Consider the following 23,651-nt stretch of genomic DNA (forward strand, 5'->3'; position numbering starts at 1 on the left):
GATTCTGCTAAAACTGCAGGGATATGCAAATAAAATGTCTTCCTAGATTGTACGAGAACTGGAGGATGAACTGGCATCATAAATAATATGTAGTTTGGGACATGACATGTCATGCGACTGCCAGGATGGTGGAAGGCGAACTGGATGGACCTTGGTCTTCTTTTGCCTAGCAAATACTTATGTCCTTCTAACTTGCTCTGCCACCCTTTGGAGAGGCTGAAATTCCATTGATGTGTGTGCTAGGAATCAAGGATTGTTATTGGGGGGGTGGGTGGGGGTGATCTTTCTTTAAACATAAACAAAGGTGCGAATTTTTAAATTTAGAATCCTGTTGAATACTTTAGAATACTTTCTCCAGTTGAGGCTCCCAATCCTACAGAGGATTGAGTTCAAGATCTTCATCCTCACTTTTAAATCTCTTCATGGTCTTGCCACACACTACCTCTGTGACTTTCTTAAACCCTGCCAACCTACCCACTCCCTCTCCTCGGCAGACACTGGGCTGCTTCATGTCCCTCGCCCTGCCCACCTCACCATCGGTGGTCGAATTTTCAAGCTACATGCCCCCATTCTCGAACTCCATCCCAGGGTCCCTTGTCTTGCTCCTTCCCTTGCCTACTTTGAGGTCTGTCTCAAGACCTTCTTTTGGCCACAAACTTAGTCACCTTTTTCCCACTTCCGCCCTCTTTGGCTTCCACCCCTCCGAAATCCAACCCCCAGCTAAGGTGCAAACCCTTTACTATGGGGCATCCTCCTGATGTGATAGGCACCATATAAATGTGACTTGTTTATAAGCATTTGTGTTTTAGATTTTGGTGTAGATCATTCATGTCTTCAATAGCTGACATCTATTTTGTTTTAGATGTAATTATACCTCTAATATCTTCATTGGTTATGCTATAGACAGCAATTGGGATTTCAGTGTTTTAATCATTGCGACACCTGGGTTTCAGAAGTTATTAAACAGTCAAAGAATTGCTAGTCAGTGGGAATAGAAGTAGAATTGTTTAATTTTAAAACAACTGCATTACAGTGTTGTAAGGAAGAAGATTCCTCTGGGATTAAAAAAAATCCTTGTCATCCTGAAAATTAAGAGTTTTGTGATGAAGGCCATCCTGCAGGGACCATCCTACTTAACTACCATTTTGCACAGAGAAAGATATGAGTGAATGAGGAATGAGCTGTACAATTATTAACAGCACTGTGGCAAGAGCTCTGGGGACTTCTCTGAGGAAGACAGAATTGAGTACATTGGTACAGGTGGAAAAGAAAAAAGACCCTTCAGCCCATTCGATTTCATCCTTCCAGAATTCCCAGCCTAGTATATTCCATTCACAGCATCGAGCTTTTTTTTAATTTGTATAGTATTCTGGTCTCACGTATCCTACATAATCCCGTTTCAGTTGTTAATTACCTTCTGGGTAAAGAAATACTTTGTTAGCTGTGCTGAAATTGCCCTTTGCAACTCTAAACCAGTGCCCTCTTGTCTACCGTACAGTTCTGGGTTTGTGTTTTGTACAAATGCCTTTGGAATACTGGATACACAACGCCACATGGCTTCTCACAGTCAATTTGGACTTTGATCTCAAGTCTCATTCTTTCGGTTTATCTCTGGTTCAGAAAGGAGCCCACTCACCTCTGACTCTCCATCTAGGCTGACACACGTGTGCAAAGTTTTGCATCGTAGATAGTGCCATTCTTTAAGTAGGACGTTAAAATCCATCAGCCGTTACTTCAGGTGGACCGATGATGCAACTAGAAAAAGGATGGGGTTTCTCCTCTTATGACAAACAATCCTCCAGACAAACTGGTTTACCTTGTGGCTGTTTGTGGGACCTTGCAGGGTACAAAATGGTGTTTGCCTTGCACCATATCCTGTGACTGTAATTGCTGTAAAGTGCTTTAAAACTTTTCAACAGGATAAAGCTATAGAAATGTAAGTTCTTACCTCTAGCCTTTTACATTGGAGAACTGCTTGGGGGAGAGATGCAACGTACAACAACTTGCATTTATATAGTGCCTGGTGGAGTCTCATGCCGTGTGTGACAGATGCTGTGTGTGTCTGGTATTCTCTTGGTCAGCAAGACTGAGTCTCTCCTGCTTGGCTCCCATCAGTGCTTTCTGGTAACTGATTTGGGGTGTGGGGCTCAGCTTCTTAACTAAAGCCTCCCCCTATGTGGAGAATTAATGTTACTGGAGGTGCAGCGCTTAACACTGCACCTTGTATATATGCAGCATGGGAGTGCTGCATGTGACTATTCACAGCGGAGGCTCAAGGATGGTAATCAAGAGTGTGCATTTCATTTTACAATTGCAACATGCACTTCATAGAATTATGGAAGTCTGCAGCGCAGAAGAAGGCCGTTTGTCCTATTGTCTGTGCTGACTCTGAAAGAGAAATCCATTTAGTCCCATTTACCCACCTTTTGCCTTATTCTACATCAAGAAGGATAATGTCTCAAAGTGTGGTTTACTAAGCAAAGTGGGAAGCTCATCTATCTATACTAATAAAGCCACAGTGTCTTGTGTATTTGTGTATCTGTCACTCACACAATAACCGATTGACGTAGAGACATGATTTATACCTCACTGGCAAGGTCTTGCACCCGGCAGTGTCATAGACATTTTTTTGGGGAAATCTCCTATCGTTGATGAACTATATTTAAAAAATGCTTTAATTAAGCCCTAAAATGTGAGGTATGCATCATATTTTGCAACTATGTAGCAATAGCAGAAAGCACACACTGTTCAAAGAGATGCATCTATATTCTGCAACAATTGTATTTTCTGGTTGTCATGGGAGCTGGATTCCTCCCATGTGGGACAGACAGAGAGAGAGACTGAGAGAGAGAGATTATGAGTTGGAGAATGTATTATAAAGTGTATTTTATGGGAGAGACAGAGAAAGACAGAGAGACACAGACTGAGAGAAACTAAGAAATACAGAGAGACTGAGAGAAAATATATTAAAGGAGTCCTCCCACTGAATCCTCCCAAAAGGAGTCCTCCCAGCTGAGTATAGATAAAGACAAAACGTCTGTGTGTGTGTGTGTGTGTGTCTCTGTCTGTCTGAATGTCAATCTACATTTCACATTGGATCCTTTGGTCCAAGTGAAGCTGCAATGGGTACAGCAAATAGACCAAATGTAGTTTTGTAAAAAAGGGCTTTGATCACAGGCGGAGGGAGTTCTAGAGACTGGAGGCATAATGACGGAAAGCTCAGCAGCTAATGATTAGGTCAGTGGGACATGAGGCATACAGCAGAGCCTCATTTGCAGAGCGGAGGGGGTAGATGGGAGATGGCAGAACTATGATGGGGCAAGGGTGTGGAAGGATTTGAAAGAATCTCGGGGAAGGAGAGAATTGAAGAGAAGCCCTGACATTGGTGATCACATCTCTACATAGATGCAGCTTCCAATGTGTACTCCTTTTTTTTTTGTGTTGCAGGCAGCTGCAAGAGCAGCAGCGACAGAAGGAGCTGGAGCGGGAGAGGATGGAACGAGAGCGGCTAGAGAGAGAACGGCTGGAGAGAGAGCAACTAGAACAGGAACAGCTGGAGCAAGAGCGGCAAGAGCGAGAGAAACGAGAGCGCATGGAACAAGAACGACAGGAACGAGAGAATCTGGAACAAGAAAGACAAGAAAGGGAAAGGCAAGAGCAGCTTGAGCAAGAACAACTGGAGTGGGAGAGAGAGCGAAGAATGTCTTCTGCTGGTAAGTGACCCATAAGGCTTAATGGACTTTTATTTGGCAGGTGTATAGACTGTAATAATCTATGATTTGAAGTGAAGCTGCAGTAGGCTGTTCCACATCCCTTCCAGAACCTGTGCCATTAATTGAGAGTACAGAGCTGAGGGTGGAAAGCTGCATGGAAAATCAATGGAGAAATTGTGGCTGGGTGACGCCAAGTTTATTATAAATGATTGAGTAAGAGAACACTGCTGAAGGTAAAGGCAACCATATTGACATGGTCCTAGAGAGAGAGAAAACTGCTTTAGGGTGAGGGGAGGGAATGAGCTGCAAGGCTGTTTTCTGGAAATATCTCCTTCAGAGGAATATTTTGTGTGCTGAATTGGCAAATCTGTTAGATTCTGAAAGAGCAAAGAAGAAAGCAGTGTCAAGGAAATGAAATGGGGATTTAATGGAGTAAAGCAAGATGGGGTAAGGTTCTGAGTAGGTTCTGTGGCTCCAAGTGTTTGATTTCTGTTCACCAGAGCACAGGTGATGAGCTATTTCCGGTCATAATGGAGAATGACTTTATGACCATTGTCAATGACATAATGGACAATGACTACGATTTTTCATAATAGAGTATTGTACTTAAAAAGAAATCAACTTCCATATTAAGACTGAATTTAAGCATTTACACAATTCTGTTCAATCTTAAAAGGTTTTTTAAAAAATGGTGTTACCTGCTAAGACAAAGTTGATAGTGGCTGCTGAACATCTCGATAGTGTCTGCTGCCTTGTGCATACATAGTAAGGTGCCGTGCCATATTCTGATATTAGATTCCGAGAAGTGCCCTTCTTGTTAATTCTTGATATAGCACTATTAATACAATCCAATACAATACAAAATTACATTTGTATAGCGCCTTTCACGTCGGGAGGAATATTGAAACATCTCAAAATGCTTCACTGTTGTTGTTGATGATGGTAATACTTACATTTGGTATCGTGCCTTTCACGTCAGGAGAACATTCTAATATATTTTACAGATTATACAGTGTAATGACTGTGTTTTGTGAGTGAACGTAGCAGCCAATTTGTGAACAGCAGTGTCCCGCAAACAGGATTGAAGTGAATGACTAATTTGTGTTTTTTTTGGGGTGGGGGGACAGGACACTGGGAATAACTCCTCTGTTTAAATAGTCCCTTGGGAATTTTAATATCCACCTGAACAGGTAGACAGGACCTCATGTTTAATGTCTCATTGAGAACGAAGGACGGTACCTCCAACAATGCAGCATATCCCCATCACTGCATAGGAGTGTCAGCTTAGATTGCATGAAATCCAAGTAACAACCTTCTGTCGTGGAGGCAAGAGTGCTACCAAATGAACCAGACTGACAACAAGTTGTTGAGGGTAACTGAGTCCCTCTCGCTTCAAGTTACTCAGAGGGATGATCGTGTGCGTCAATCTGACTGTTGAGACGTTTTTTTTCATTGCTGACTTTGTTTCTATGTTAGCTACTTTTTTTTCTCTTCTCTCTCTCCTCTTGTCTCTCTCTGTATGGCATCCCCTTCATTTACAGCCTCATCGTTTGAGTACAACACCCCCCCTCCTGAATACAGCAGCTGCCAAGCCCCATCCATACCCCCACCACCCTATGCCAAAGCTGTCTCTGCCACTCCCATATCATCACCCTTTGCCTCATCTGACCCTGTACCCGACTACGCATCGCTCAGCTCAGCCACCAACCATTCCACCCCACCCACCCCACCCCTGCGTCACTCTGCGTCCCGCTTTGCCACCTCACTTGGCTCTGCCTTCCATCCTGTCCTACCCCATTATGCAACGGTGCCCCGCCCGATCCACAAGACCCCTGGGCCTCCATCCCCTGGCAGTGCCCCCCATCCCTTCCCTCTGTCCCTAAACCAGTTGTCTGGTCTGCTGCTAATTATTCTCCTCTTCCTCCCTCCCCACCAGTGGTTATTAGTAGTCCCCCAGCCAAAGCAACAGGCCCTCGACCAATTCTTCCCGTTCCAACTCCTATCCAAGCCCAGAAACCAACATCTCCTGCTGTTACTAACGGCCCCCCTGAGCCTCTCCCCAGCAGTCCCAGGCTCCTCCACCTCCTCCCCGGCCTCCTTGCCATCTGCCTCTGTCATCCACAAACTCTCACGCCACTCCTGCATCTTCAAGCACCATGTCTCAGCCTCCTGTCCCCACTTCTCCCTCTGCAGTCACCCCTGCCTCACCCAAGCTGCCTGCCTCTGCTGACAACTCACTCTCTGGGTTGGGAGACTCCTCGGCTCCTGATCCCACCGCCCAGGCACCCTCTCAGCTGGTTGAAGCTGACATCCTACAGGGTAAGGCTGCGTCTCTGCTACTTTCTCGGCTGAGCAAGGACCAGTTTGCATCGGGCTAAAGTTGGACTGTTGCTTACACGGCTCTCACCTTGCTGCGTTAAAGCAAATGGGTGAGCTTAAACAACGCACAAGTGGCGAGTTGAGAAGTGTTCTACTCTATCTGACAGATCAGTGGCTTTGCTGTTTATAAAGCTACAACTTGGTCAGCTGAAAAAAGACATCAAATTGTATACTGGATCCTCCTGTTTGGGGGGGGTTTACTTCTCAGAGTTGAGTAAGTTAAGGTGTGACGTGATTGAAGCGTTTAAAATATTGTGGGGAATTAATTGACAGGTGAGATACTGAAAAACTGTTCCCTTTGGTAGAGGTATCCAAGACAAGGGACGTAGTCTTAAAATTAAAGTTAGGCCGATTAGAAGTTAGCTCAGAAAACATTTCTCCACAAAGTATTGTATTGTACAGTAATATAGAACACATTGCCCCAGATTTCTAAAAGGAAGAAATAGTATTGAAATACTTGCTGTGATTTAATAAACTGGTGGAGCAACTCGATCGCTTCTTGTTCCTACAGTTCAGAATCTACTGTCAGGACTGTATGAGTGCATGAGTCTGCTGAATAGATAATGGGAGAAATTTGGGTTCAGGGACACAATTTGCAATACTTTGTGTCTGACACTGAATAATAAATACGCGGCAGCCAATTGTGCATAGCAGTGTCCCACAATCAGTCATGGATTAAAGTGACTAATTTTTTTTGAAGGAACTATTACCCCTGGAAAAGCGATCCGCCAATAGACTAACAACTGGGTTCCTACCTACTGCTAGGTAAACAGAGATGTGTGGAGTAAGGAAGCTTGCCCAACATTTCACCCTCCGGGAATCGAATCCAGGTCTATCGCTTGCGAGGCGAGTGCCCTAACCACTGAGCTACAGGATTCCACTTATTGGGGCTGAACACTATCTAAAACCCTGAAGAATGGGTTCTCCATCCTCTGCTCTTTCAACATTGTAACACCATCATTTCTTTAAGAGCAACACAGTTTTTTTTAACTTGAGCCACAACTATAGCTTTTTAACATATCTGTTTAGCTATAGAATTGTTTCTAGTGCTCCCCTACCTCTGATTTATGGAGAACAGAAAGTGTGTAGTGTTCTCGGTGTAACAGCATTGTATGTATATAGTGGACTTTTTTGGTACAAATCAAGTCCTGTGCTTTGTTTAATCTATTGTGTTTTTCTATTGAAACAGGTATTGTCCAGGCGAGTGGTGCTGTTCAGGGACCCCCACTTCCTCCTCCTGCACCCCCTCTTCCTCCCGGACTGTCCCATTCTCCAGCTCTATCCGCTACAGGGCTTCCGCCACCACCGGGCCCACCACCTGCTCCACCACTTCCAGTTTCTGGACCCCCTCCTCCACCTGGACCCCCACCTCCCCTCCTAGGGCAAGCGCCGCCCCCTGCTCCCCCTCCTCCTCCCGCTCCCCCTCTCCCCTCTTCAGGTTTCTCTATGGGGCCCGTGACGGAGGACGGCTCCCCGCTGACAGGACTGGCAGCTGCTCTCGCTGGAGCAAAACTACGTAAAGTGGGACGGGTGAGAGAAAAAATTCTTCATACCCTGTTCCAGTTCACAAGCTTGTACAGATACATTTCACAGAGCTACATGCCAATGAAAGGTTCTGACTGTTACTTCTCTTGCGTTTAAATGCAAAGATTTTTCAGAAAAAGTAACCAGAAAAAATGTACTTTATTGTCATAGCAGATATAAATAATATTAATTATAATCTTTGGATTTAATATAGCATTTATAACATCAAACAATTTCAAAACACTCCACAAAGGTTTCTGGATTGAGACATTTCTGGAAAATAGGAAACAGAGTATTTCTAAGATATAGGAGTTATTGTGTTGAAATTGACACATATCAAACTTGGGAGCATGGTAAATAATGAAGAGGATTGCAGATGTATGCAGTAATGAATAAATAAGCATTATATAAATGTGATTCTGCTGAATGGGGAGATAGGTGGCAGATGAAATTTAATACATGGAAATGTGAAGTGATCCACTTTATAGGAAAAATAAAGAAGCTGACAATAACCTGGATGTAGGAACCTAAGGGATAGAGGAACAAAGGGGTCCACATTCACAAGACTTTAAAAGTAGCAGCACAGGTGGACAATATTCAAGAATGACCAAGTCTGCTTTTCTTCACCTTCGGCACATTGCTTGCCTCTGTCCCTCTCTCACGCCAAATGCTATAGAAACACTTATCCACATTTTTGCCACCTACTTCTTTGACTTTTCAAACGCTCTCCTCACTGGTCTCCCCAGTTCCACCATTCACAAGGTCCAGCTAATCCAAAACAATGCTGCTGGTATCCTCACTTACACTAAACTCTGCAAGCCCATAACCTCAATCCTCATCAAACTCTGTTGGCTACCTGTTAAGTTTGGTAGCTCATGTGGAGAAAAGGAACAGCACAGACTTGCTGAGCCAAAGACCTGTTCCTGTGTTGTAATGTTTTGTGTGTGTGATTTCCTAGTGAAAAGTAATTATGCATAGAATTATAACAGAGTTATACAGCACAGTAACAGGCTATTCAGCCCAACTACACACAGTTAACTGCATTGTTTATTTTTTCAGGGTGATGAAACCTCAAGCTCTGCCACAGGCAATGCCAACGCCTCCTCCACTCCTTCCAAATCAGATACTGGTAGGGGGAATGGAGCCCCAATTTCAATAGGAGGTACTGGTCTGATGGAAGAAATGAGTGCCCTGCTGGCCAGGAGGTGAGTGCTGATTCTTTTCTGGTCAGCCGGCTGTCTGACACATGGGAAACCAATCACCATGCTTTAGAGAATCTGAAGCAAACAGATTTCCGTGCATCCCACCTACACATGGAAATCCTACAGATAGATTGTTGGAATGGAATGCGCACTCTCTCCCTGGAGAGTGCATCCTGCTTGCCTAATTCTGAAGACTATTAACCAATGGCTCAGATATGTGGGATCAATGTAAGAATGCGTAAAGCCCTCTTTGTCGTTCTTTCAGCTTCTGGTCTGACCTGGTTTTTAATGGAAGAATATACATTAGAGCTTTCTCTGTTCTCTGCTCCAAACCTATGATTGTAAGAATATAAAAGCGTAAAGTAGTGGATATATATTTAATACAATCCGTGGATACTATAGAATGAATTTCCAAAATGGTTAGGGAAATCCTTTGAATATCCGAGAGTTTATATAATCTTGTGATTCTGAAAGTGATTTTGATAGCATGTTCCTGGTTCTGATTTAATGTTTCATCAATTGGTTGGGTAACTTGCAATAACAGTTACTTCTCCTTTTCGTCCATTCGAGTCACTGCCCCTGTGGACAGACACGTTCTTTCAGAAGCTGACAAATAAATTCATGGCTCTAACAGAGATTTGACCAAGATGAAACCAAGAACTTTGACAATATTAAACAGAATGTCTTTTAAGTTATTTTATTTACTAGAAGTTATGCTAAAATTGTAATTGTTAAACATACGACAACACCGCATGTAGCTGTGCCGAAACTTTATTCAGAGGAGTTAGGAATCTAGGATTCACAAAAGTTTGTAAACAATGCAACCTTTTCTTGTCATTAGTTTAGCATTCTTGGGTCTTGCCCAGCATGTTCTCATCTGGGTCATCTCTCATATTAGTTGATATGGTCTTTTGCATCATTTCTCACTTTGACTGGGTTTGTCCCTTGGAGAGTCTTCCTGTTACTTTTTTAATTAGTTGCAGGTAAGTCAACTTTTGGTAACAAAATATTTAGTCTTTTGTTTCTATTTAATAAAGTTCTTCAAAAGTCTTCAACTTTCTTGCTCTCAGCAGAAATGCTATAGAGGAGTTTGTCTGGCTGAATTTCTCTGAACAGAATCCACCTTCGAATCTCTTCTGAATTATTTGTACTCTTGACATGTGTCCCTTATGAAGTTTGGGCTCTAACAAGAGTTTATTCTGTTTTGTAGGAGAAGGATTGCTGAGAAGGGTTCAGTGGCTGAACCAGACCAGAAGGAGGAGAAAAATGTAAGTATTGTACCAACCTCAAATGTTCAGACTGTCAACTTCTTCACCTAGTGAGGTCCATGTCTGTGGAATCTGTTCCGTCATAGAGTGTGGATAATACAGAATAATGCATAATAAATTTAGAATGTCTTACACCTGAGCAAACCACATACTCCATGTGGGAGGAGACCTCAAGTGTGGGATACATTGCTGAGCTCCAAGCAGAACCACTCCTATCAAATGATGCGATTATGGAGATCGTTCCATGTTTTCATATGTGGATGTTTTTTTTCAACAGGAAGAACCTGAACTTACAAGCACGAAAGCCCCAACTGCATCCAGTGCATCAGGTAGGTGTCCTATGTACTCACTGGCCTTCACTCCCAACAACAACAACCATATAGCCTATATAGGACATTTCGCATCAAACAAGACCTCAAACTGTTTTATAAGGGCAGTGTAGGACACTGAGCAAGCTGCGAAGGAGAGCGGCTTCAGAGGAAGTTGATTGAAGGCACGCTTAACAACAACAACTCCCTGTCACTGGGGGCAGGGAGTCATCCCACTCAGCTCCTGTTAACCCTGCAAGCCAAAGTCCTAACAGTTAGGGTGTTCCTAGCTGAACAAACAGCATGCACAAAAGCCATTGACAACAATATCAATGGCAAGCTATGTGATTTTAGTTGGTTAGACTCAAGCAGTACCCAATGCACACTCTGGAGTCCCAAGCCTTGACTCTTGCTAACCTGCGCCTATTACTTTCTGGAGGTAGGTAAGCCGGATGTGTCCCTCCAGGGAGAGAGTGCGCATTCCATTGCAACAATCTATCTCTGGAATTTCCATGTGTTGGTGGGATGTGTGGAACTCTCAGTTTGGTTTGGATGGATGACGGGTTTTGGCTCATGTCAGACACTGTCTGACTAAAATTAAATAACGATAACAAAAATTACATTCGTGAAGCCCCTTTCTTGTCGGGAGATCGTCCTGAAGCGCTGGACAGTCAGGGATTTGGACCCAAGCAGGAGGGGTGGAGGGCAGGGAGGGTAGGTGTAGAAGGGTGGCCGGAGGAGAATTAGGAAGTTTTGAAGAGGGCACCAGGTGGAGGGATATTTCAGAGCTTTTAAACATTTCAGAGAGATATAAAAACTGAAATTGACTATTTGATTTGTTGAATGTCTTGAAACAATTTACATTGATGGTGTAGATCACTGAGCAAGGTGGGAAGGTGGGTGTGGCGGGGGAGAGTTTAGTTGACGAACGGTCTGGGCAATAAGGTTTTTCAAAAAGATTTTAAGATGGGGAGAGAGGTGTGAGTTGGAAGGATTAGGGGAGAGAATTACTCAGAGCAGGAGTATAGAGACCGCGTCCAGTGGGGCTGAAGAAGTGCATTTGATGGTCAGAATGAGATCTTGACTTGGCTTCCCTGGGGGACAGGGAGCCTTTGTGAAGCTGGTAGCCAGAATTTGCGTTGCTGTCTCCTCGTCAGTAGTCACTGGTGATTTCAGAGCAAGCAAATTGCTGGCTTCATTACTTCAGTGCTGCAGGGGAAACTAGCTGCTTCTTATTAAATTGTTTACACTGCAGCCACTTGGATTTTCATATGCTTGTATATTTGCCATTTACAAACTCTTTGCCAGCATTCTCTGTGGTTGGCAGTGCAGCACCACTGCTTTGCAGGAGTATAGCTCTGTGTTAATATTAACATTTAGCAAATGTAAGAATTGAAAACAAAGGAGCATTTCTGATGATACCAGAGACCTTTACTAGTTGCATTTCTGCCATGTATTATTCAGGAGTTGTAAAGTCCGTGGAGTATCTATTGTACATACAGCAGAATGGTGCTCCAATTACACAATAAGCAAGCTGTCCCCTGGCAACTGCAAATCAATCCTTTTTGTATATCTTGTTCCCTCTTCAAAGCTAACTTGGATTCTGCCCTGACCACCACAGTAATAAGGCATTCCACATCCTAGCAACCTGATCGAACAAAATCCTTTTGTTTTCCCCTTTGCTCCTTCAATTATGTTATACTGATGCCCCTCATCTCACTCAGCTCCCAGTGGAAATTATATCTCTATATCTATTCTATTAAAACCTCTCAGAATTTTAAATACACCCCCTGAACTTTCTCATTTTCAGTGCTCACATGAGGAATGCTGTAGCTGTCTGCTCACTTCTCACACACGTGGAGTGTGCTGGCCTTATTTGATCTCGCACATTTTTTAAAAAAATTAAATGTTTTTAAAATTACATTTGTTTACTAGAAACGACCAGAAAGCCCTGGGAAAGAACCAGCACTGTAAATGGCAACAAATCGCCCGTTATTTCCAGGTAAGAAGCTGCAGCACGAGTTGGTACTAGACTGAGCCGTTTTCATCTTGTACCATATCAGCTAATTAACCTGCCATTGGTCACTGCTGCACCAAAGCAGCGCTTGTGATTGTGTATGGATGTCCTGGCTGGAATCCCTGGGAGACAGTGAGAGAGAGCTGGCTGGAGTTGATCTGTGATGGTGGAAGAATGTTGGAATTGAGTTGCCCCTCTGTGGTGGTCTGACAGTCTTGTTCCTGAGCTGGGGGGTGGGGGGGAAATCTGCAGAACTGCTGAACACTACAGATTACAGACCATCCAGCTTGCTTATCAGCAGGACTTGAGGTGCAAATCAGTACCTCAGGACAGGATTCATTCCACTTGCCTCTTGTGAGCTATAGTCTAACTGGTAGGGTGGTGCTGGCTGCATAAGCTTGCTCAACAGTGCTTATGACAAGCTTTGCATTTTTAGCTGGTTAAATGGTAGCAGTACCAAACATATTGCCAACTTGCCCTAATCCTTTTTGAAATTAGGAAAGTAGAGCCCATCTTTCCAGAGAGAGAGAACATTCCATTCCAAACACTGAGTAATATCCATAGGTGGCAACATTGACATTCTTGGTCTCACTGCAATCTGGTTCACCCCAAATACGAGAGGGTGGGGTTCAAAATAGAGCAAATTCCATCCCTGCCAACCCCCTGTCCATCCTCCTGCCTGGTCTCCACTTGTTCATCCTTCCACACCTTTGACCCGCTCCCTCATCTCCTGCATGAAAAACACCCATCTGCTCCCTTGACTGCATCCCCACACCGAGGTACAGTAAACCTCCCCTTTTCAAAACTAATGTGATCACCCCTCCCCATTATCAAGAAACCCTTACTCAAACCCTTCATATTCTACATCTCCCAACCCATCTCCAAGGGCTGGAATGATTCATCTATTCATTCGTTCACTCCTTCCTCTCCCACTATCTCTTCTAGAGCCACTCCAATCAGTTTTGGCCCTGCCCACAGCATCGAGCCTGCCCTGGTCAAGGTCAGCAACACTTTCTCCATGTGGGATTTGACCTCTCTGTCTCCCTGAACTCTGCCACTTTCAACTCTGTCGCCCACGTAATTCTCTACGGTCTCTCTACTCCACCTCCACGGTTCTGTCCCTTCCTGGTTTCATTCTTACCTATCCCAGGTTTGTCTCCTCACTGTTTCTCCTCCTGCGCTCCAGAGTCACATACAGAATTGCTCTGGGATCTTCCTTGGTCCTCTCTTTTTCTCTATCTTTATGCCTCCATTTTGTGACATCAACCGCAGGCATGGGGTACAGGCATGACACCCAATGTTATCTCTGTGCCTCCACCCTCGATTCCGGAAGCATTATTCCGTTCTGGCTCCCATCCCCCATCAGTTTGAATTCCAGGTCATCATCCTCATGTTCCAAAGCCTTGCACAACCCTTCCTTTGCAACCTGCTACCCATTTCACCCCTCCATTCAGTTAACACTAGCTTGCTTTATGTCCCTTGCCCGAACCACCCCAACATTGGTGGCCATGCTTTCAGCCATTTTGCACCTGCTCTTTGGAACTCCATCTCTGTCTTATCTCCTTTGTTTCCCCCCCCCCCGCCCCGCAGTCTTTTGGATCACCTTTTCTCCCCCCCACCGCAGCATGGATACTCAGCCAACTGTGTCGAAACAATGGTGAGAGAGAGCTGGTAGGAGTCCACGGGTGATGTTGGGAGAGCTGGCTGGAGTTACTCAGTGTTAAATACACAGAAGCCAGTTAGAGGCTATAGTGCAGATAGAGACCATTTGAACCTTGGATTGGATTACAGTGTGGAAATCAGCTGAGGATTTCTTGTTTGGGTCTCCCAGGTATGTAGCTCACTGCTGTTTCTGGATGTCATCACCAGCCTGTCTCTCCAGTCTTCACAATGACAGATAATCTGCAGGTATTATGGGATACCCTGCAAGAATGCAAGTGCTCTGAATATGATTATTTTAGTGAGCTTGGTTTTTCATCTCTGAAAACTCAGATTTAATGAATAATAAGTTATCTATCATAGGACCAGGCATGCAGTTGCCAGTGTACCCAAGATCAAACTTTCATTGAATCTTATCTTGTGAGACTATTTTGTGGAAAATTCTTCAATTTCACACTTAATCTTTTTTCAACCGTGTTTAGAAAGAAACCATCCACCTTCTAAATTGCGACTGAATTTAAGAATCTTCCACAGTTTTGCTCAACTTTAAATTTTGAAGACAAAATGCAGACCTCCAGGGAAAGACTCAGTAGAATATTGGTCTCTGCTGGAGAGTCAATGAGGATGGCACTAAGTCATTGCTTGCGATGTAATCTGAATTTAATTAATGATTCCTTTGGTCAAGCTGCACTGTCAGACTTCCTTTTTGAAGGTTCATTTTCTTTCTCGTAGACGAGATTCTCCGTGGAGAAATCAGCTGCTCTCTGACACCAGGTTCTGTGATACACTAAACAGGTACCAGCTGGCCTGTTCAGTCTGAACTCAGCTTGCAGTTACCACATCCAATCAGTAGGGGGCAGACCTGCAATGCATGGAGTTTCAGGAAGTGTGCGTTAATCTGCATGTACAAAGTACAGTTGATCTGTGTGCAGTTTGTTCGGTGGGTCCAAGAATTTCCCCCGTTACTCTTTTCCTGTTTCTTCCCCTTCTCTATTATAAATATCAACCTCTATTCTTGAGGATGCTATACTGATGAGAACGCACACACAAATGCACATATGTAGACATGTGTAGAAAAGGAAAATGCACGCGTATATTTGAACTTGTACACACATAAGTTCATCATAACTTCTTGCAATTTGATAAGTTGGAGAGGACCAGCAGTGTTCCTCCCCACTAACATCCAGGGTATCGTAAACACTACTAGTTCACCTCTGAAGACAAGTGGGAGCAACAGGAAATTACTTTGCTGTGTGTAAATGATTGACGCTTTTCAAATGCTCAGATTTTTTTCTGAGTTGCTATTTAACACTGTTTGAAACCTAACCAGAAGCTAGAATGCCCTCTGTGAGTGAAGGAAAGTGAAGGATGCCATTACTAGCTGATCTACCTGTTCTTGACAATCCTTTCATGCTTCTTTACTTTTGACCCCCCCCAAAAAAACAAGAAGCTGCTCCGAATACCTTTGGTGACATCATACATACTCACCGTGCCCACTGTTAACACTTCTCTGGTTTCTTCCTTTTCAGAAGCAAATCCACACCAATCCCAAGTGGGGCACCAAGCACCAACGGCGTTCCAACAGAAATCCTTGATTACGACAGATTGAAACAGGTGCATTGTACCAGCCTTCTTCCTTTTCTGTATGTTTTACTAGAGAATCCTAGCATTTTACAACATTGGAGGTCATTCAGCCGTGTGCTGTGCTGGCTCATCTCCCCTACCCTTTCCCCACAATCTTATTTATATTTTTTCTTTTCAGGTATTTTTCTAAATCCCTTTTAAAAGTTATTATCGAATCTGCTTCAACCAGAGTTCTTGATTCTATGTCCTAACAATTTTGTATTTAAAAACAATCATAACTTTTCTGCAATTGTTGATGATAAATTATATCCCTCCCCCACTATATTCTTGAGCCGATGTTACTGATTTAATCTCTGTGCAATGAGGGGATTCCCAGCTTCAGTCCTCCCCTGGCATTGAGCACTGGTGTAGTGGCCTCCCTGGTCTTTGACCACATTGTGCGGTGATTATTTCAACGGATGTTAGCAGAACACCCCGTATACAGACATGCTGGGACTATGTATATGTTACTGGTGTGTGCCCTGGACGTATGTTTTATTCACAATTATCCTTCTGTAAAACAGGACATCTTAGAAGAAATGAGAAAAGAACTTCAGAAACTAAAAGAGGAGCTTATCGATGGTGAGTGTGAACAAACGGAGCTATTTTGCTAGATGTTTCAGATATCATAGGCTGCTAAGACCTGGATCTTTACAGCGCATATTTGAGGCAGAGTCCAAAGCATAGCAGCAAATTCAAATCCACTAAATATGTGCAGTCATTCTAAAATAACACCCCTAATAGCCCAATGAAGGTCCATGCACCTTAAATCTAACCCATACTGGATGGTACACTGCAGAGATGGCTTTATTCTTGTGTCCGGTCCAGCAATAGGTTACTAATAAAGGTTAGTAAAGTTCCCCAAGACTGCCATCCAGAACTCATAGATCAACTACATCATGGGTTAGATGCAGAGTGAAGGTCCTTTACACCAGGGTGATCCAAAATTTTGGTTGCTGAGGGCCGGATGCCCTATTTGAAAAACGGCCGCAGGCCGCATAAGCAATATTTTTGTGTTTCCCTTCCAAAAACATTTATGAGTTATGGAGGGAGCGGGTGGGCCAGACGAAATTGGGGGGTGGAGGGAAGTCGGATGAAATCTACACTATCCCACCCAGCAGCCCCAAATCAATTACAGTATAGGTTAGAATTAGGGTGATGTTTCCTCTACTGTCCAAAACTCCCAGGGCAACTACAGCATGGGTTAGTTGCAAGGTAAAGTTCAATCTAAACTTCTAATCAATTGGGATTGGGGAAGCAGTTGATTGAGGAAAATTGTTTTTAAGGGACTGAAATGGTTTAGACTTGACTAAAGTCCATGTTTCTCCACAGCAATCAGACAGGAACTGAGCAAATCGAACACTGCATAGAGAATGTGCCGAACGGAATCAACCCTTTTATTAGACATTGTGACGACAGATGACAGTGAGAGGGTGATGAGAGAGAAAAAGAAACACCAAGCAAACCTGGAGGGAGGAGGGGAGGCAAGCTCACAGAGTTTGTGGGCAGCCTCATCACACTGTCTGTCGTGCTTTTCTTTTTTTCCTTCACTGCTTGCTGCTTTTTCTGACCTTGTTCCTGGAGGAGGAAGTAATATGCAAAGGTTCTTTAATCTGTTGAAATGGAATCAGTGTTGCTGAGAAACAGTTGCGTCAGTTGAGAGAAAAGAATTTGCACAACAATCTGTCTTTTTTTGTTGTTTTCCTCTTGGAGGTGGGTTATAGGTTGAGCACAACCTTGGACATGACTAACTATAGATCACTTTGTGCTGTGCTTTACAGGGGTGTAACCTGCATCAGCTGCCTTGGTACGATTTCTTTTTGCGTTTCTACATATAGGAAGATGCCGAGTGAAGCCCCTGGAGGAGTGGCAATGTGCACTATAGTCAGGATGTCCTAGAATACCTGTATTTTTCTAAATTTCAAAGCAATGGTCATTCACAGGGTTTAAGGATACAGGGAGATGGGCGCCTTTCTTAGTGTTATTGTGATAATGCTTTACCAAATCAACGACTTGTCTGTCAGTCCAATCAGTAGCGTAAGTTCTCAGTACCCTTTCTCATTGTCTTTCCTGATTCCTGATTTTGTGCACGTTCAAATGTATATTGTAATATTTTTTATGTTTGATTATTTTAAGTTTTAAAACTGATGAAAAATTGGCCTTTTCTTTCCCCGTTTCCCCATTTTACTTGAGCAATTTGCTGTCATGTAAACGCACCATCCAGTTGCCTTTTTTAAAAAATTTGTGTGAGGGCCACGACAGGGAGAGGTGATTGGGAGAGAAGAAGTCAGTGATTGTGTTTGCTTCTAATCCTCTGCATTCTCAGAGACAAAGTTGGTAAAATTCTGGGTGAGTTGATTCTTTTCCAGATTTCATCCTGTATCAGTGTCTGTTTTTCAAGGTGTTCTGGGAGATCCTGGGAGTATATGTGGCAGGCAGCCATGTTCATCACTTGTTACATGGTTTATAGAAGTCTCACTTCTTCACCTCAGAGGTCCCAGGGCAACCAGAGGCTGGGATTCCCTACAGCTCCCACCACCAAATATTCAGACAATGTCCGTTTAAACCACCTCCTCTTGACTGAATGTGGAATTCTGTATGCAACTTCATCTGAGTCTGGAGGAGACGTAATGTCTGAACAATTGGAATAAGGCAAGTTTGAGGCCTGGTGCCTCACTACTTGTAACTAAAACCCTCCACAGTCACCATTGCCTGCCCTTGATGTCTCATTATGTAACTATATGTTTAGCAGGTTCTAGGATTCTGAGAAATCTCTCATGGTCTTCATAATTTGGGATGGTCCAGAATTTTTGAAAATTCTTAAATGGTCTTATTTGGAAACCTTTTCCCTTTGCAATTCTTAAAAATAAAACTTCCTTTCAAAATTAAGATTGTATTTAAGAATTTTCCAGGATTCTGCACTACCTTAAATTTGAAGACGATGGTTTTAATGCCAAGAACATGAGAAATGTTAGGTCTCAGGCATTTTAGCACCGTAGGCACATCATCCATTCAAAATCTTTCTTCGTCTTCCTCTGACATCCACTCGTCATGAATGAGATATGGCCAGTTGTGCAGCGTGTACTTCAGCCCTGGAGTTCATTTCCTAAATTGCAAGGCTCCATCTAGCTAAGGAAACTGCCTGCACGGATATGAGTCCTCCAATGCAGGCCTTGTTAACCTGGTCATAAATTAAACACAAACATGGTTTACGGTCTGAGGCAGCAAACTTATGGTTTGGACCATTTTCAGGTGTTTGAACCTGACTCGTGTTTAATGGTTGTGGCTCATTTAAGAACAGGATCTGTGTGTAGAAATTGCCAGTCAAGATTAGGGAAAATTTTGATTGGTAACATTGGCCCTCTTACCTCCCAGCTCCCAGGTGTTTTCGCAAAAGGAGGTGGGGGGGGAGAGAGTGTCACTTTGGGCTCTGGTAGACTATTTTTACAAAATCGAATGGTTACATATGAAGGAAAATTCTAGTAGCAACGATAAGTGATATTTTTTATTATAACTTTGTTAATAATTCCTCTCTTACAAATCAGTCAGATTTTTAAGTGTTTTGGCACAGTGATGGCGGGTGGGGGGCAGACTTGGTTGGTGGATTGCTGAATTCTTCTACTGCAGATTTATGTAGACCAGATGAAAATCAGTCCATTGTTTCATTCCTTTTTTTTGTTTTTATGTATATTCCTTACATTTTGATAGCCAGGATGTGCTGAAGAACAACCTGGAGGTACGTCTCCTTATCTCCCCCCAAGAGGTAGGGTTGGAATTGCACGCTGCCAATGTTTGACTCACTCAGTCAATCGGTGGCATAGGCCCTGCTTTGCCCAAACCTAACCCCCTGTGTTGGCCAAACCCAGTCACATATTTGTATGAATTGAAGTTCCTTCTTCCTATCTGGGTGAATTTTTTAAAAACAAAACGGAGCTGACAGAACTGAGGTCACCCTTTTCCTATATTTTGTTTCTCAATGTAAACTACTACCAGCAGTCTGGGTGGTGGTGGGGGGTGGGGGGGGGGGGCGGTCAGTGAGATGGGATCCTGATGAGATGTTCAGATACCTTGCTGAGTAATGTCCTGCATGGTTCAGCTATATGCTTGCTGTACTTGGTTTGGGATCTCTTGATAGATCAAGTAGCGTAAGTGCAGCTCCTGTTGGGTTATGTACTTAAAGAGAAGGTACTGAATGTAACAGTTTACATGGAATTTACTTGAATCTCATGGAAATTTTTGGAAGATGAACTGTCACATCAGGTATAAAAGCTAGCCAACAGACAACTGGCTATTTTTACCCAAGGTATTTTGCCTTCAGCTTTCATTACATTGCCACGTTGGGTATATTGCCTGTCTTGTTTGGCCTTGTTGATATTGCCTCTCACAACACAATTGTCGGGCATTTGGCGGCTTTGGCCATTGCAGTTAAAGGGAATTTCCTGTATCTTTTGCTGTTGATGGGAAAAGTTTTATAGCCGTGTACTATACACTATGTGCCAAAAACCTGTTGGGGCTGTTTGATCTTTGAACAATTCAGTAGAATTTAAGTCCACATTCAAATTTGACTTCAAGTAATAGTGTATCTATCCGCACCGACCACAAAATTTAGGAGTCTGAAACTAGGAAAATCAAACAATTGGAGCAAATTATGTACAGATAAGCGAAGCTGTTTGTTACCAGGGCTCACACCTTCATTTGTTGTTGCATTATTATATTGAGGGTGATGCTGGGACCTTCTAGCAGAAGCTTTAAACCTTTTTTTTTGCTGTGAGGTGGGAAGCCAATTTCATTTGTCCAGGATTGAAATTCTGAGCTATGTTCAACCTCACAGGAGGGCTTCACTTTGACATCTTGTATTTTATTTCCCTGAGCCTTCATTGTCAAGGTGAAGTATGAGAACTTTCAACCTACAGAGGTCCAGAATAGAGCCTGTGCTGACACTATCTGTGTGTCTACTTAATCTCCCACAGTACATCCATGTACCTGAGAATGGAGATTGTTGTGGATTCTGGGGCTTAGAGGTTGTTGAAATATATGGCTTCATGTACATCTGAACCATATAGACCTCCAGGTGTGCTGCTAAATACCATGTTAGGTGCATCATTTATTGGGGTCTAAATTGTACCGTGTTCATGTTTTTGCTCAAAAAAATTCCAGCTAATTTTTGGTAGCATGTAATTTTTTTATATACCAACATCACAACCTGCAAATTCAAACTGACGAAAATAAGCATTTAAGTCCAGTCTGAGAACTTTTGACCAAAATAGGCGCAAACCCAGAGGTCAGGATGGAGAATTAAGACCAGAACAATAGGCGTGAGTTTTTTCAAGCCCTATATCATTGCAGCCGTGGAAGGGGAGAGAAATATTCACTAAGTGGAATTTCGTGTGACTGAGCTTTGTCCCAGCCTCGGTTCATACCGTGCGACTAGTGTAAAGATGAGGTGAGTGTAGGAGGAGCTAACACCCTGCTGCTGCGGGGTTTCTCTTCTGTATCTTTATATCTGTTATAATCAAATCAAATGTATGTTCGTATTAATAAGTACTGGTGCTGGAACCTGGTTTGAGTCCTTCCATCATGATATCAAAAAAATGTTCAGCGGTTTGTAGTAGCGAGTTTTTTTTAAGTTTGATTTTGCCAACAGGTGTTAGCGTGGGGATGAATTTGTCAATTTGATATAAAAAGTTGCGTAATCCAAATCATACAAAAAAAAAAGCTTTGCCTAGAGCTCCCAGAGGTATAGCTCCCAGAATCTTCTTTATCTCCCAATGGGTGAAGTTTTAACCTAAGTAAATGAATATTACAAACTGAGGAATATTTCGCGTAGCCTCAAGTTGACTCCATCCAATCAATATCCCTCAGGTGGCAATTTGCAGGGCAGACTCTGGTGGGAGAGTAAGCATTTTCCTGGCAAGCTGCAGAACGTAGGTATCTGAAGCCAATGTGATCCTTCCTCCACTCTCTCACATCTAAAGAAAAACGCGCCGTTGCCAAATTCTGAGTAAATACTGAGTGAAGTGGAGAAAGACCCTCTTGATTCAAACCGGTCTACGTAAACTGTAAACTGCACTCATCTCCAGCAGTTAATCTGAATATTTTTGTTTGGGATTTTTTAGTGTAATTGGGATTTGAGGTATTTTTATTTTTTCACTGACAAGTTAACCAGCATGGGCTTCTATCAGTCACTGTCCTGTCAGATGTTTAGGGTTTTTTTCTTTTTCTGGTGAAATGAAGGCATTTATCAGCGGATCTGTCAAATTTTCATGCTTCTAAATCAGTCAATCCCTTTTTAGAGTTACAATTTGTCGCTATTCTGTTTGTATCACATTGTTACATTTTAACATTTCTTACATGCTGACATGTTTTGTTTGAGCGAATGAAATAAACTTGCAAGATTAGGATCTTTCTGACTGGTGTCTGTTCATTTCTAACTGTGTTCATGGTACAACTGTGGCTTCATCCTTGGGTATAAAGTTCTTGATTCCCAGTTCAGCACTGAGAAGCGTGCAAATGGTTTGCCAGATTTTATTGGTTTTCATTATCTTAACATCATAGCTTGAGTAAAAAGGAAATAGAATATCTATGATCATTCCTTATGTTGTTTATAGTGCACTAAAAGAAGCTGAAGTCTGAATTTCTTAAATCCAGTCTTCATTTAGAAGCAGTTTAAGAACTGTAGAAAACTGCCTTCCAAATGAAGTCTGAATTTTAAAAAAATTAGTTTCTGAACATAAAATAACTGCTGAAAGAACAAAAACTGCCATAATTAAATTTATGCAGAGCTATACTGTTGAGGTAGTGTATTTTAAGGGGTTGGAATTAGGTAAGCACAGAGACTGAAAGATAAGGTAAATAGCAAATGAGCTGCAAAATGCACAGTCACTACACTTTATAGTATATTCTGTGAAGCGCTTTGAGACGTCTCAGATGCAAAGATCATTTATCTTGGTGGAAGTGTTGTAGTTGGCAGCAATGAAAACAGTGAAAGGTAAGTCAAACCATCAGCTGTGGGAAGCCTTGCATTTAGTTTCAAAATGTATCCAGCCACTGTATCTCACTGGTTCCAACCTGATTTGTTTTGGTAAAGGGGGATCTAGATGCTTTCACCTTTGATCCTTTTTCAAAAAATCTGCCGGCTTTTAAACTGGGTCACTCCGCCAATTAATTAATTCACGCTTTCATCACCTCCAGGCTTGACTATGCTAACACCCTGCTCGCTGGACTCCTCATATCTTCTCTACACAATCTGCAGTTTTACAGACCATGTCTTCTCATATACCAGGCTCTGTGAGCTTATTACCCCCATCTTTGCTTGGCTCCCCTGACTTCCAGTAGATCTAACCCATAAATCCCTCCACAGTCCCACCTCACCGTACCCTCTGCGACCTCCAACCCTACCGACCCAGCCACTCTCCCTTTGTTCATTGGGTACTGACCTGCTTCATGTAGGAGCTGTACTGAAAGTTTATTTTGCACTGTAAGCTTTACCTCGATGAATAAAGCAGGTTGATTCCACCCTGCAGCACAATTCGGAAAAAATAATTTCTTTCGCTCTCTGAATACCATAGTATTTCTTTTTGGACCCGACCCCCAGCTCGGGTCCGAAACACAGATTGTCCAGCGCCTTGGGATGTCCTCCCGATGTGAAATATGCTACACAAATGTAATGTTATTGTCTAGTAGGCATCATCTTAAACCTACAGCTCACTCTGCAGAATATCATTAAAATTAGATATTCAAACGTGTGTTACTTTCCAAGCAATAAACAGAAATAAATTGTGGCCATAGTCACCCCCCCCACCCACTCCCACCTCCCAGCTTGATGTCCAACCCTACACCTGTGTAGTGCTCCAAGATGCTATTCTGCACAAAGGGAGCTATTTCAATGCAATTTGTTCAAATAGCGTCTTATACATCAATTACAGGGCAACTGCTATCTCTAACTTGACAGTAAGCTG

The 23,651-nt window shown here is 42.9% G+C and overlaps 1 protein-coding gene across 1 annotated transcript in view; it reads left to right on the top strand.

The window, feature by feature from the left end:
- enah (ENAH actin regulator) overlaps positions 1-22,096 on the top strand; it is a 122,332-nt gene extending 100,236 nt beyond the window's left edge. The window contains 13 exon segments of the mRNA XM_042333271.1: positions 3,448-3,713; positions 5,255-5,560; positions 5,563-5,781; positions 5,784-6,032; positions 7,282-7,622; positions 8,676-8,821; positions 10,029-10,086; positions 10,364-10,415; positions 12,330-12,396; positions 14,803-14,865; positions 15,600-15,684; positions 16,218-16,275; positions 17,026-22,096. Coding sequence (XP_042189205.1) covers positions 3,448-3,713; positions 5,255-5,560; positions 5,563-5,781; positions 5,784-6,032; positions 7,282-7,622; positions 8,676-8,821; positions 10,029-10,086; positions 10,364-10,415; positions 12,330-12,396; positions 14,803-14,865; positions 15,600-15,684; positions 16,218-16,275; positions 17,026-17,063 — 1,948 coding nt within the window. The 3' untranslated portion in view covers positions 17,064-22,096.
- The last annotated feature ends 1,555 nt before the right edge of the window (positions 22,097-23,651 follow it).

Source organism: Callorhinchus milii, unplaced genomic scaffold, assembly GCF_018977255.1.
Source record: "Callorhinchus milii isolate IMCB2004 unplaced genomic scaffold, IMCB_Cmil_1.0 Scaffold3, whole genome shotgun sequence".
NCBI classification, from domain to species: domain Eukaryota; kingdom Metazoa; phylum Chordata; class Chondrichthyes; order Chimaeriformes; family Callorhinchidae; genus Callorhinchus; species Callorhinchus milii.